The sequence below is a fragment of the Arvicanthis niloticus genome, chromosome 2, assembly GCF_011762505.2.
Source record: "Arvicanthis niloticus isolate mArvNil1 chromosome 2, mArvNil1.pat.X, whole genome shotgun sequence".
Lineage (NCBI taxonomy): Eukaryota > Metazoa > Chordata > Mammalia > Rodentia > Muridae > Arvicanthis > Arvicanthis niloticus.
In genome coordinates this window covers 130,987,554-131,002,752 of record NC_047659.1, presented here as the reverse complement: position 1 = coordinate 131,002,752, position 15,199 = coordinate 130,987,554, and the positions used below count along the sequence as shown (strand labels likewise).

Below are 15,199 nucleotides of genomic sequence, written 5' to 3'. Positions count from 1 at the left end.
CAGAGCAAATAAGATAGAATCCATAATGATAAATATGATTCTTTACTTGGGATGGAAGGTTGGCTATGTTACTAGAAGCTCAATATAAGTAATAAAAATCCGATAGTCTAGATAATGGTGTACGAACAAGACTTACTGAAGACTGTGCTTTTCTGTTCTTGTTATTGCTCATTGAGAGACATAAAAGGGAAAGCATCCCAGGATAAGTATCAAAGGTGGCTCAGAAGACTTGAACTCCAATCTTAGAGGGGTTTGTAGATGAAGAACATTTATGATCTGACAATTATCTTTCAGTATTTCAGCCCTGTTTCTCTTCAAGCAAGGACAAACTTTCAGAGTCAGGACAGCAGGACTTTATTATAGGGATTTGTATGTGAGCCAAGAAAAGAGACAAGTTGTAGTGTTTCAGGGGTTGTGCATAGATGGAAAAGACTCTGCCAGCAACTATTTTTTCTCTGCTTCTGGATACAAGATATAGAAGATTCCATTTCCCTTCTTCAATGAAAGTGGGTGTGGCCATATGATTAGTTCTAGCTGATTAGACAGGAGTCTAATTGAGAATGTCACTTCTGATTCAAAGCATTTAATTGCTAGAGTTTCCCTTTTCAGCATATTTTTCCTAGGGGTTAGAATGGATAGAGCAGCCACCCTGATCTATCAGGGTAAATAAGTGATTTCCATGCCATGCCTCTCTATCCCATCCCTCAGACCCTGCCACACACCTACATGGAACTCGTAGTCTGAGTAGAGAATAACCCTTTGCTGTTTCTATGCATGGAAGTCTGTGGGGTTTATTGCTACAATATTATAACCTTTGTAACCAGATGGACCCAAATACCTTCAAGATGGAGTAGATCTATACTAAGACCTGGGTTCCTGGCAGATATTTGGTTTGGTATCTCATACCTTTGCCTTCCTTGCGTTTACTTCCCTTGTTACAGTGCCTTCAAACTGTAATTTAGTCAGCTGGGATTTCCGCTGGCTCCAGGACCTCCTGGAAAATGAGTTCCAGGAGAGAAGGCTGAGAAAAGTCTCCTCAGGAGCACATTTTACTGTAACTCCACAGCATGCCAGCAAGGTCACAGATTTTTGGAACCAGTTCTCTTGGGAAACAGCTAAAAGTTCACTTGGTAAAGATTTTCTATACAGACTAACAGACACACACGGATACACAGACACACATTCACATGATAAGCACATATACAGAGAGAGACAAAGAGACAGAGAAAGAAAAAGACAGAGGCTGACACATTCATACATGCGCGCGCACACACACACACACACACACACACACACACACACACACACAAACACACATACATGAAAGAGAGAGGAGGAATGTAAAACATTATGAAACCCATCAAAGATCTCAGGACCAAAACACACATTTGGAACATGAACTTTCTGGTGTGATTCACAACATACATCACATAGACTTGACTCTGGTCACATGTTCCTTCACTCTGTCCATGTAGATGCATTGCTACTTACAAAGACGTTTCCCAAGGAAGGCTTAGTTTCATCTGCTAATTCACACTTGAGAACAAAGAATGCTGTAAACTCTCAAATAATCACTGAGAACTGTTTAACTTTTTGGGTGCTAGAATATTTATAAAGTACTTCTGCTTGATGAAAAGGTTGATGAGGTAACAGGTACCATGAAACAAACAGAACAACATATGTTCCAAGCCTGAGAGAAAGCAGAGAGCTGAAATTAAAAGGTGATCCCAATAGTGGGAGAAACAAATGTAAAGGACAAATTTTAAATTATAATTAAATACATATGTATATACACAATTCCCTATGTATTTTTATATAATAATCCTTATGTAATCAACAATTAATTAAGTGCTATCTCATTCTTTTTCCCCCTAGGAGACAAAAATCAACTGTGTGCGTCTGGCTACGAAAGGTATGTTGACATGTCCTTGTCTGACTAGAGCTGTTCTTCATCAATGCAGCCATTACTCCTAGTGTTCACATAAGGGAAGTTCAGGCAATCTTTAGAACAAAAGGAAAGGGTTGTATTTCTTGAGGTCATTTTCATCTACACCATGTATCTCCTAAAAATATGCTAGTAACATACAGCTTAAAGCATAGTAAGTATGCCAAAATATATATTGGATGGATGAATAGATGAATGGGTGGATAGATGGATAGATAGAGAGATGGATGGAGAGATGGATGGAGAGATAGATGAACAGTATGTTAATCAAATGAGTACTGAAAATGACAGTAAAGTACTTTAAAATATTAATATGATATGTGTGTGTTTGTGTGTGTTTGTGTGTGTGTGTGTATACGTGTATATTTCCATTGTATTTCTGTCTGTGTGTGTTTTTCTTTAAGCTTCTCTATTAGAGCTGTAGCTGAGGTTTTGTGCTTTATTCAGCTGGTTCATGGTTTTCAAATATGAGGTGATTAGTATTGGCGCCTTTAAAACAAGCGAGCAGACACTACATTGTTATGTCCTCTGCATTCCAACACTTATCCCCAAAACACGAAGGCAGCATTGTTCAGGCTCATCACTTTTGTTCTCCTAATTATAATTGAATTGCCTGGCTCTTTCAATTGGTACATGTTTCTGTTTATTACCTTTAAAAAAAAAAAAAAACAAAATCAATGAATGGTTTGTTATCATTTAACCTATTACAAGGTTGAATGGTTAGAAATCAGGTTTATCTTTTTCTTACAGAATTGATATTTTCAACAAGAACTTCCCCCCACCAATACACATGAAACAAAACTGGGTTCTGTTCCCTGCATTTATTCACAGCATACACAATTTCACAGTTTACTTCCAAGGGTATAAAATTTATAAATATAAGCATACATATTATCGTAGCTAAAACAGACAAAGGCAATGACTCGAGTTTGTATAGGTACGTATGGAAGTGAATGTGTATACATGTGTACAAGCAAAAGAATCACGTACATTTGGGTAGAAAGAGAAACACCGTGAGTGGTGAGTGAGTGAGTGAGTGAGTGAGTGAGTGAGTGAGTTAGTGAGTGAGTGACTATAAAGACAGACATGGAGAAAGAAACAGAGATAGGATAAATAACACAGCTAGCAAAGCATGCTCTTTGAACTTGACCTCTTAGAATATTTCTAAATTCTAAGAATCCAATTGCACATAAAGGCACCAAAGGGATAGATGGTACAGGAAGAAGATGGAGTATTGGGACTCTTGCTAATAAGAAGTCGCCAAGGCTGTCATGTCCCTAACTTATTCCCTCTGAGGAACTCAAATGACTATGGAAAGAGATAAAAAGGTTTTCTCAAGGCAGGGGGATTGATGCTCTGCAAACAAAAGTGACACAAATCACAGACTTTGCAGACTTTGTCACTGAAGATAACAGATAATATAGAAGGAAGGACACCATCAACTGGATAGCACTGGGGCTCTAGACAGCAATCAGGAAGCAGGGTATCTGCAGCATCACACTTAAATAGGCATCCAGAGAGGAGAAAACAGAAAATGTCTTCTCCAGAGTAATAATATCCCATGGCTTCCAAATACCTTTTCACTTTAGACAGGGAAGAGACCAAGATGAGTGCTGTCCTTGCTGTGGCTTCTAAGTACACACTGAGACACAGATCCCTCCAAAGAATAGTTTACTAGGTCTGTTTCACCTGAGAATTGGGAACATGAGACTTGAGAAGCAACAGGTACGTGTAAGGATGATGGGATGATATGTAAGACTGTGCTTTTTCTGCCAGTCTCAGGATCATAGTTCTCAGAAGTATAGAGTGGTACTATACTGGCTTCTCCAAAGACATGTTGCTGGTCAGATGGAGAGTGGTAAGGACATTATAAGAACTAGAACACACATGCTGTCTATTTCTCCATAGTATAACTGTGTCTTCTGTGTGACCTTAGTTAGAGGCTTCCTTTAGTTGAGTATTTGCACAGGTAAAGTGTGAGTGTGTAAAATGATAGGGGTGCAAGGATGAGTGTGTGAATTCCCAGCTGACTAAGCCCAGGCAATGTTCTTAAAGGCATTTCAGCATCCATATCCTGCTTCTGTACTGCACTGAGATTCAACACTTCCTCCCCTAAAATAGAGACTCCATTACCACCTGGGAGAACTATCTAACACGGAGAAACAACCTATCATTGTTCAGGGAGCCATCCCTTATCAACACAGCCTCAGAAGTCTTGAGAAGTACAACACTAAGGTTGAGGGAAGGATATTTATGGTTGGTAGTGTCCACTCCATATCAATCACCGCACTTGAAATATCCCAGAGTCAACCAGAAGCAATGCTGCCTGAATCCATGCATTTCCCATAAGGCTTTGAAATGAAGGATAGATACATGAGTTATTCCTTTTTTACTACCTAGATCAAATTTCTTCTAGGTAGGATTTTGTTGTTAATATTTTCTAGCAGGGGAAAATTTGATCTCAGGCATGTTACACCCACAACATTATAAAGTTCCAGAAATATGTCATTGCTCTCTCTTTAAGTATCTCCACCTTTCTGCCATTCTGGTATCTTCCTTCAGGGTCTGCTGACAGACATAGCATGTCTGGAGAAAGATCACATGCCAGATACAAGACCAGCTCTCTGATGATAAAGTAACTGGCTGCTGTCTCATTTCTGACCTTGGGTTCTCTGGCTGTTGTTCATGGTCATCTGTGTGAAGCCCATATAGCCAGACAATTACCATGTATTTCAGCCATAAGTACTCACTTGGAGTCATTCTGAATTGACCTTAAAACCATTACCTTTTATGTTGTGTACTCGCAGGCTCTAATGCGTGTCTCCTTGTGATCTCTGGAAGCAAAGCCTGAGGCCAGGATTTAGAGATATGTTCTAGTGATCTGTTCAGGGAGGACTCTCAAAAGAAATCTGTAACTGGTAAAAAAAAAAAAAAAAAAAAAAAAAAAAGAATGGGATAGGCTGAGCAAGAATCTTTTTTCAGGAACTGTCAAAGTAAGGCTAGCTCTACAGTGAATACACATTTCTCTGCAGTTGTCTTCACTCATAATAAGAAGACCTCCTAGTCTTCATTAGACTCTGACCCCTCCCTCTACCAGTCTCTTAGGTAGTTACAGAAGAAGTAACACTGGTGAACTTAGACTAGATGCCAGAGAACGTTGTGGTTGTAAACTCTTGGTCACATCCTAATGCTGCACAAACCTGAAATAAGAAACTGAGTGTCAAACCAAGAACCTATTGTCTCTATCAGAAGTTACATTACATCCTCAGGTTGAGAAATAGCAAAATACTACTAAAGTTGTCCCAAGTGTGATAGATTCTAGAACATTTAAAATTCCTTTGTAGACCACAGTCCAGCCCTGGTAATAGACCTGCTCAGAACTGTGGGGAGAAAAACAGCAATAATGTGTAAATAAACATTGTTTTAGTTTTTAAACAAGACTTTAAAAGGAGGGCGGTAGAAAACCAGGAGCAGATATGATCACTTTAAATGTGTGCCTTCATTGGGTTCACACAAGAACAGGCTGATGGATAATCAGACATGGATGGAGAAGGATGGTGGGGCAGCTAACTTTCACTGTAGAACAATTTGTTGCTATTGAGAAGTTAAGGGGAAGGGGAGCCATTGCCTTCAATTGTGTTTTCAAATGACCCACTAGGCTCCAGTGGGCAGTTCCAATCCAGTGAACATACAGGTGACCCTAGTAAAACTAAATAGGTCACAAGATCAACTGAAATTTCATGAGTCTTGGAAAGAAACTGTTCTAAGAGGGGTTTTGAGATGGGAGGGAGACAATAGAGGAAAGGACAAGTGAGTAATCAGAGTGCATTTCACATGTGCGAAATAGTCAATGGGCTAATTTAATTTTAAGTTGTCTTTGGCTTTCCTAGGGAGTGTGTGGGACTTGGAATGAGATACTTAGAACTCAGAGGGACTGAAGTTCAAATAAGAGATAAAACAACCATTATCATAGAAGAAGTATCAGCCTTGATTGTGAAGGGCAGTTCCACCTGCAGCTGCTGAAAGAGACATCCGAGTAGCTGAATGCATGCCCTTTGAGTTAGGGCAGAAGAGCCTAGGTAGAACATAGTCTCTGATCGTGGTGCTCAATTGCAGAAGTATAAGAGACAGTTCCTCTTTAAAAATTTGATGTTGTATTCATCCAAAGACCCTGCTGACCCAGTAACTCTCCTGGGCCTGCTTTCTACCCTTCTGAACCTCACACTACTTTCTCTTCACCACCATCCTTTCCTTCCTGCATTGTATGAACCCTGCTTCCCCTTAAGCCTCATTCAGGCTTCTCTCCTCCCACCCACTGCACCCCAACACATAGTCTTTGCTCAATTAATTTTTAAAATCACATTTGCTTGTTTGTTTGTTTGATAGTATGTAGGGTAGACCTAACATGTCACAGAGCGTGTATTAAGATCAGAGGACTATTTGTAGGAATTTTTCTCTTCATCTACCATGTGGGTTCTGGGGATCAAATTCAAGTTGTTTGACTTAAAAGCAAATAGTCAAAGGACAAAGCAAGTCCCTTTACCTACTGAGTCTTCCTAGCTTTAAAAAACAAACACCATTTATTTACTTAGTTACTTATTTATTTGTGTGTGTGGAGGGGTGGGAGTACACATGTATTCACACAAGTGTGGAGGATGTACATATGCATGGTACATGTGTGAGAATCAAAGAACAACTTAAAGAGCCAATTCTCAATTACCTTTCACCTTTTGTTTGAGACAAGAGCTCTCATTGGCCTGAAACTTTTCCATATAAGTCAGTATAGCTGTCTCACAAGCATCTAGGGATCCACCTGTCTCCATCATCTACATCACCAAGACTGGGATTACATCTGAACACCACTGGACATCGCTTTTGATCATAGATTGTGGGGATCTCAACTCAGGGCTTCATGCTTGCAAGGCAAGAGACAGTGCTTGTGTACCTTTGTTAAAACTCTTGAACTATATGAACTTACTTTCAACCTCAGGGCCTTTTTTTTTTTCATCATGAACCACCATATGTATTTGGCCATCATAAGAATTGGCTTAACATACAGGCATTTTTAAGTTGCTGTTTGTTGTTGTTTTTAAGTTGTTGTTTGTTGGGGGCCGACTTTTAACAGAAAGCGGCTATCAGCTTTGCAGCCATCTTGAGCCATATACCCTGACATGTGACTTGGATTACAATAGCCAACAACAGCTGAGCACACTCCGATAATCTTGGTTTAGATACCTTGAGATTAAAGGTTCGTGAGATTAAAGGTGTGTGACTTAAGAGTATGACTTAGAAGTGTAGAGATCAGATTTAGAGACAAGACCTAAGGGCATGATTAAAGGTGTGACTTAGAGGTGTGGCTTAGAAGTAAGATATATAAAAGGCAGAGGCAGACATCAGACACACCAGACATTAGGTAGAAGACACTTGGCTCTAGAGAGAATCAGACACAGCAGACATTAGGGAGACACAGAGGAGAGGACCAGACGCAGCAGAGAGAAAACAGGTAGCAGGCACTTGGAAGAGAACTTGGAAGAAGTAACTTGGAACTTGGAGAGACTAGGAGCTAGGGACTAGGCACTAGGAACTCAAGACTTAGGACTTAGACTGAAGAATAAACGGGATTGAATTACACTCTGTCTGGTCTGCATTCTTCGAGTCCGTCCTCACTCTTGCTCTTGCTGAACCCCGACCCGCGGACCGGAGTGGCAGCTTGGGCCGGGATACAGTGGCCGCCCCAACGTGGGGCTAGTGTGGACCCCAACATTTTTTTGGTGCCCGACGTCTACTTCCTAAAGAAGACTGTCCTGACCACAAAGTAACAGTCAGTCATACACAAAATTTCCACTTTGGTTGTAGTACTCATCTCAGCTGATAAGCATGTATATCCTTGTCTGTATGATTAATATTTACCGTCCTGCTGAATGCCAAGTGATGTGTCTATTTTGATGATCACTATGACTGGAGATCTTAGCACATACTGATGCTCAGTAAAATTTGCTGAACAAATATGCAGATGGATGGATGGATGGATGGATGGATGGATGGATGGTGCTTTGTTGGGTCAGTGGTCAGATGGATAGATAGGTACTTCCATGAATGAATGGATCCTTTGGATAGATGAGTATATAGAGGGCTCCTAAGTTATTATTCTTCCAAACCCACTCTTTTTAAAGTGTAAACTCTATACCAGGACTGTGCTCCCAGAGGATAAAGTGTAATAGGGGAACAACTCTGTAATCTACAACCCCCACTAGCAAAATAGCAGGTTGGTCTCTATTTGTGTTTTGTGTGGACAAGAATTTCACTATGCCCTCAGGGAGCTTCTTCTACCTTTGGACACACCGACTGCCAGGAGTTCCTCTCTCTTTCAGATACTTAACTGGAAAGAGCACTGTGCATTTGGCTTCTTAAAATGCCTGCTAATCAATCCTCGAAGCTGCATAGTCCTATCTAGCTTTTCTCCTTTTAGAAAAAAAATTGACTTCCTCTGACCCATTCTCCTGATCCCTTGCTCAAATAGGGTCAACAGGTCCACACTTGCCCATCTTCCAGTCTTCCAGCAGTTGGTTGTAACCACTCTAACTGCCAGAAGGCAATAACACTCCCGCCATTGGTACCAGCCTTTAGGAGAATGCAGCTGGCTCGGCAGACTCCTGCTGGGTGTGCTGGAATGGCAGTTAGAAAAATCAGCTTTGATTTGATTTGCAAACTGAGCCGAGTCATTGAGACAAAATAAATCCGGAAACCCATAAAGCCATTTGCAGAGTTGCTTTGCAGAAGACAGCCACAGTTTTAATCTAGTAAACACTCTAACGATCCCATTAAAGTACCCCCCTTGGAGTAGGTGCTGAAAGTGAAGCCTCAGAATAATGAAGCATGAGATATGGGGCCAGTGTCACCAACAGCTCCGTCTTGTCCATTAGAGATGGTCTAAAACTATTGTCCAACTTCAACAGGCAAGAGGCATGGGCAATGGCCTTTTGTAAACCTGCTAGCCTTTTGCAAGTCTAAGCCTGAAGTGAGCTGTCATCCAGCATTTCTTTTCCCTCTCTCCATAATGGACCCTCACTGCTACAGGAACTGACAGTGACAATAAATGGCCCTTCTTTAGAGAGACACCTCCATTTTGCAGATGCTAAGACTGGAGCCCTGTGGAGGTAAAAGAGTGATATGTTCATAGCTTCTTTATCCATAGAAGAACAAGCCACATGTGGTACAAGAAGCCAAGAGAGAGGTAAAAATGGTATTGTCTGGGTACTAAATTGCCGGCCATGCTGGTCTAACTCTACTTAAAATGTTCTCTTTCATGAAGCATCCTGGAGAAGTTTGCTTGAAGTCATGAGAATCAGAGACACCTGGTTTCAAAAGTTTGCTTGAAATCACGAGAATCAGACATATCTGATATATCTGGTATCCTATCTAGTAACTTGATGTGGGACAAGGAACTTACCATCTCAGACGCTACTGCATCATTTTTGAAGCAGATATCACTAATTCTATCATTCACCCAAACATAGGATATATTATAAACAAGGGACTTCCATCCTTCCGTTGACCATACAGATCTTTACTAAAGCTGCAATCCTATATAGATCTTGGGTGTCTGTAGAAGGCCACAGGCCAGACTGTAGTAATTTCTCATCCAGTTCTATGTATCTGCCCTTTGTTAGATAGACTCAGATTAAAAGCAAAGTGGAGAAGCTGAAAGGGTGCAGGCATGATGCTGCCCTTGGCTTTTAGCACTTGATAGCTAAAGATTATGTGCTTAAACAAAAATCTTACACAGAAATTATATATATATTATATATATATATATATATATATATATATATATATATATCTTCCCCATGTCTAAGATTTCCTTCATCTATTTATTAGTATTTGACATGGGACTGTTCCCCTCTTCAAATTTTCCCAGTAGTATCAGAAGAGACCCAAGAACACGCACTCCCAAACCTAATTATGGTAGCTGAATAGCAACATAATGTAGTATCAGTTATAAGAGGGAAATCTGAAGTTACAGAGCACAGTAAGAAAATCTTGGCTGCTGTTCGGTCTTTAAACTCTTTCAAACTGTGTAGGAAGAAGTTGAAGATATGAATTTGGAGGGTTGAGGCACAGCAATGCCGTTCTTCCCTAGTTGAGACTAAGGGTGAATATTTCTGGGCTTGGGCTTGAAAAATAAAACAAAGTCTCCTTGACCTTTACCACTCTTTACTTGCCCTGTTTCCAGCTAGATCCTAAAATGCCAAATGGAATAATACAGCTTTTCCTGAGGGGTGTACGAGAAGATGAAAGATTACACCACAAAGAACACCATAAAATAACCTAAAGGTCTTGAAAAAACCCCAAACATTTCTTTAGTATTTGTCTTGATGCAACAGCTGGCATGTTTCTCTGGTCTTCTTTTCCTCTTTCCTCTTCCTCTTCAGACTAAACTCAAATTGCATCCTTCCATACACACCTTCTTTACATCCCAGTCAAGAAGGCAAAAGCTTGTGCAACAGAGCCCAGGAAAACTAGCACTGACTCCTGTCCTCCAAGCACATACCTGTGAAGTTTTAAACAGTTTCTCTCAACTAGAAGGAAGAATTATCTGGTACAGACCTTTAGATACCATGGTTGGCTTTAGCTCAAAACTGTGCTTCCAAAGGATTTGTGTCTCTCTTAAAGGGAAGAGAAGATAATTTAGAATTAGGAGGCATAGTTGGAGAAAATTTGGAGTAGGGTAGAGATACAGGTTGGAAATAAAGAGAATTTAAGTCCCATCATTGGGCTTTCAATTGGGGCAACGAAGGTCTCCAAAAACCAAGCCAACACCCTTTCACTTCAGAGTACCAGTTGCATATCAAAGAAACCATTCAATACAAATTGAGCTTAGTTAGTAAGCCAGTGAGTTTATTGCAATAACCAACGCAAGTATGGGTGACTCAAAAGCAGTTGCACCACTAAGAGGCTCACCTCTTGCATGGATGATAACTCATGAAAGCTCTATCCCTGGTGCTGTCTGTATGGTGCTGGTCAGAATATCCTTCTCCCCCTGCCCCTCAACAAGCAAGTAAGTGGTACAGCTCTTGTAACTTTGGAGAGGGAGCCCTATGGATCTTGTTTCAGGAACTTCCTGGGGTTTATGATTTTCATTTTCTTGTTGAACGATAACTAGTCTCTCTCCAGGAGGACAAACTTCAATCCTACAACTGGCTGTTGTGGAGCAGCTAATTCCTCCTAGGACTGGCTGTGTAGAGGTGTGCTGATGTGAGGTTACAATATGATGACATAACTAAAGTGTACCGCTTATCAGATGATGAATAAATGTTGGCCACTGTCATTGTCTCTACTCAGAAAATGAACTTGTGTAGGCTCAGAAGTATAACAAGCATAAAGTTTCCAGGAGCACTACTTAGAGCTAACTCCATATCACTATTGAATTCTGCTCCTATTATGCACTAGCTAAGATAATACTTGGAGCACTGGTAGGATTGCTTATCTTTTATGTATCTATCCAACTTTTCCCCATACCTGCTTTCTAATAATGATTGATGAGTTGTTTTGTTTGTTTGTTTGTTTGTTTGTTCCAGGGTTGTAACAGGCTTTGTATCTCTTCAGGGGTATTTAAGTTAAGACTTGAAATCTGGAGCAGAAAATGGCATGGCTCCAGGGGCTCTCAGCTCTCTTCTCTTCATATTGAAGCTAAGAAATTATCTTGTCTTCAAGCTTGTCCACTCCAGGGCCATCTGTAGCCCAGCAGTATCTCTCTATACTTGGCATTCATTGCTTTTCAAGAGACGAAAAAGTCAGAGTCACTCCATGTTCTGGCCTCCTATTTCTTTACTTGCTCACAAATTGTCATCCATGGTTGCTTATGTACATAAATGCCCCAAGCAGATCCTGTGCAAAGAGATACAAATCTCAAACCCTTCAGTTATAAGCCGCCACATGGGGAAATCAGGTGATTCAGGAGAAAGGAAGATGTTTCCACCTCTTCTTCAAATGCGTTAGTCAGGATAAGATAAGCTTTGTTTCAATAATAAATTAAATCCAAAGCTCAGCAGCTTCATACCATAAATGCTTGGGTGTTTTTCATTTGTTTATTTGCTTGTTTGTTTGTTTGTTTTGCTATGTCATCTAGAACATAGTTGATTACTACAGGGGAATAAAAACCCCCATAGGTGGCAACCTGGATCTTAAATATCTCACTTAGGCATGACTAATGTTACCATTCCACGCCCTTGATAAGAACTACTACCTGATACAGTCTAACTTCAAGGTGGCTTGGTCTCGTCTATATATCTCAGAAGTGAGCAGGACTGATGAGCAGTGTTATTTCTGGTTCTATATACAGCTCCTGTTTCCATCTCCCTGCTCCACTGAGATCCATAAGCCACACCTCTCTTCTCTTTCTCCACTCACAGAAGAAGTACCATTTTGTCCCTGTGTTCTTATCCTTGCTAGCAGATCTTTCCTGCAGAGCTGTATCCCTGGAGGGCAAAGTGAGGGGCCTCTTCTGGGCTCTGCCAGCTAAATTAAGATGTATGCTGTTTTCCTTAAAAAAAAAATATTTTATGAGATGCCCATCGTTATTTCCACTATTTGGGTAAAGAGGCTGACTTAGAAGTACATGTGGTTTTCCAAGTGACATGACTGGTAAATGGAAAATACTGAGCCAGGATTTTATGAACACAGTTAGCTTGCATTATTTGTTTATTAAGTGAAATTTCATATTGTTATGTGGCCCCGTATTCTCTAGAAGTTACTAAGTTCTTCTTTGGGTTTGTATAGCATTAGATTCTAGGCAGGGAAAGGGATTTAACTCAACGCCAGCATGCACAGACTGATAACACCAATGCCACGTATTTCCCTGACCTAATATAAGAACGTAGCCAAGCAGTGCGTACCAAATGCTCTGTGTAGTACCCCACTTGTAATAAACACTTGGCAAATAGTGGGCACTGGAAGAGCTAACAAACACACACCAATATACTGAAAGGTGGCTAAGACAAAGATGATCCTGCCATGCCAGTGGAGCAAGGAGAGAAATTCAAAACAAACAAGCAAACAAAAAAACCATAGAAGAAGCTTTCTCAGTGTGTATGGGCACAAAACAAAGCTTTGAAACAGGAGAGAAAATTATCACAGAGAATGGTATTAGGGTTGGCAAGAAGGTTTCAAGTGAAAGAAATGGGATCCTCAGAGGAAGGGTGGCTAGCATGAGTGCAGGGATGGCTAGGAGCAGTCCTGGGGTGGAAAAAAAAAACTCTGAGTTTGGACACATGCTTCAGCATTAAGCAAGCCTACTTGCTCTCTTACTGAGTCCCAGCACCCACATCAGGTGGCCTATAACCACCTTCAGTGTCAGAGCCAAGGGGATGTGATGCCTCTGGCCACCAAGGGCATCTACACTTGTGCACACAGACCCCACCCCACCCCATATAAACAAGTAATTTAAAATAGTAAAAATATTTTTTTTTTCAAAAGAGAAACAGGAGTACCATGCAAAGCCACTTAGCCCTAAATATAGCCTCATGGTAGTTCTCTCTCTGTCTTTCCCTCTATCTCTTTCTCCTTCCCCCTCCTGAGACAGTGAGAGTCCTGGATGGGAGTACTTAAGCAGACCCCTGTTACAGGGGAGCACCCTAGCTGCAGCCTAGATAGTGGATGGAGAAGATGGACTGAGGCAGGAGCCAGGCTTCAGGATGAATAGTTAGGAGGCTGCTGAAGGAGCCTATGTAAGAGAATGAGTCAGGTCTCCCCCAAGCCTTTTGTTTCTTTTACTGAATGTGAGGTCATCAGGGCCTTGTCTTACCTGCCTCATAGGGCAGGGATGAAAATAGACTCATAGAAAGTAGTCACTTAGAACAGAGGTTAGCAAACTTTCCTATAAAAGGTGAAGTAGTGAGTATTTTCAATTTTGTAGGCCTCAAGGCATTTCTCATACTTACCAGCTTTGTCACCAAAATATACAAAAAAGCAATCATAGAGATACTTACAAGTACATTTATACTAAAGTAAAACTCTGGGGATAAAAGATTTGAGTGCCTATAATGACATAATGTTCATATATGTTATGGTTTTATCTCTTTGCTGTGATAAAAAACACTCTGGCCAAAAGCAAGTTGGGGCAGGGGTTTGTCTCAGCTTATAGGTTAAAGTTCATCATGGTGGAAAGCCAAAGCAGGAACTTGAAGCAGAAATCACAGAAGAAATACTGCTTGCTAGCAGGCTCACAGGTTAGTGCTTAGCCACCATTCTGATACAGCCCAGGACCACCTTCCTAAAGATGGTGCTGCCTGTGGAGGGCTGGGTCTCCTACATCTATAGCAATCAAGACACTCCACCCCCACAGACATGCTTGTAGGCTGTTCTAATCTGAACAAGCCCTCACTTGAGACTCCCTTCTCAGCTGCCATGCCAAAGTTGACAGTTAAAGCTAACTAGAATACCACAGCACCAAATACTAATCATATTTTCTCAACCACTGAAAAAAAATCTAAGAATCATTCTGATTTTATACTCACACAAGAAACAGCATAGATAACCAGACTTGGTTCATAAACTGACCACTGACTTAAGAAGTGCTTTGGGAAGGACAAAACATCATTCTTTCAGGAAGGAGAGTTATGATCACTGTGCATGGGTGGTTAACTTTTATACTCGTCAATTATTGATCAAGCTTGCCCCTTGTATCATTTTTGAAATGATGTATATTTTTATTTATTATTTAGTCTGGGACAGCCCATCACTCTCAACATTCTGCATAAGGGTCTTATGCAGTTTTGCTGATAAATGACTGGGGAACATTGTCGTCTATGACTAAGGGTGTAACACTTGCTGGGATTTTGTGTCCCTTTCTTTAGACACTTGGAGGGACATTAAAGATAGACAAACTAGGCTTTAAATATAGCCGCTGGTGTTTGCTGTTTTTATGACCTTGAACAACTTATAAAAAAAATTCTGAGTCACTATTTCTTCAGTGATTTATTAATTTACACAACAAATATTTCTTGAGTACCTACTATGTGCCAGGTACAATGGAAGGCCACAGAAATGCATCCATCAATGAGGCAGAGCATCTACCTTCAAGGAGACTACAAAGTTAAGGAGAAGGCACCCACTCGCAATATAACGTTGCTGCAACGAGAAGGGAATATTAGGATGTTATGGGAAGACAGAAGATGCACATCCACTGTGGATGCCAGACCCTTGAGGGAAGTTCCAAATTGACTCTTGAAAGGTTAGCAGTGTCTGCCAGAGGAA

At 40.7% G+C, this 15,199-nt stretch overlaps 1 protein-coding gene across 12 annotated transcripts in view; it reads left to right on the top strand.

The window, feature by feature from the left end:
- Positions 1-15,199, top strand: part of Ptprt (protein tyrosine phosphatase receptor type T) — a 1,076,931-nt gene that overhangs the window by 872,858 nt on the left and 188,874 nt on the right. For all 12 annotated transcript variants that reach the window (XM_076930177.1, XM_076930174.1, XM_034495571.2 and 9 more), the window contains exon 13: positions 1,876-1,912. In XM_076930177.1, coding sequence (XP_076786292.1) covers positions 1,876-1,912 — 37 coding nt within the window. The remainder of the gene's footprint in view (positions 1-1,875; positions 1,913-15,199) is intronic.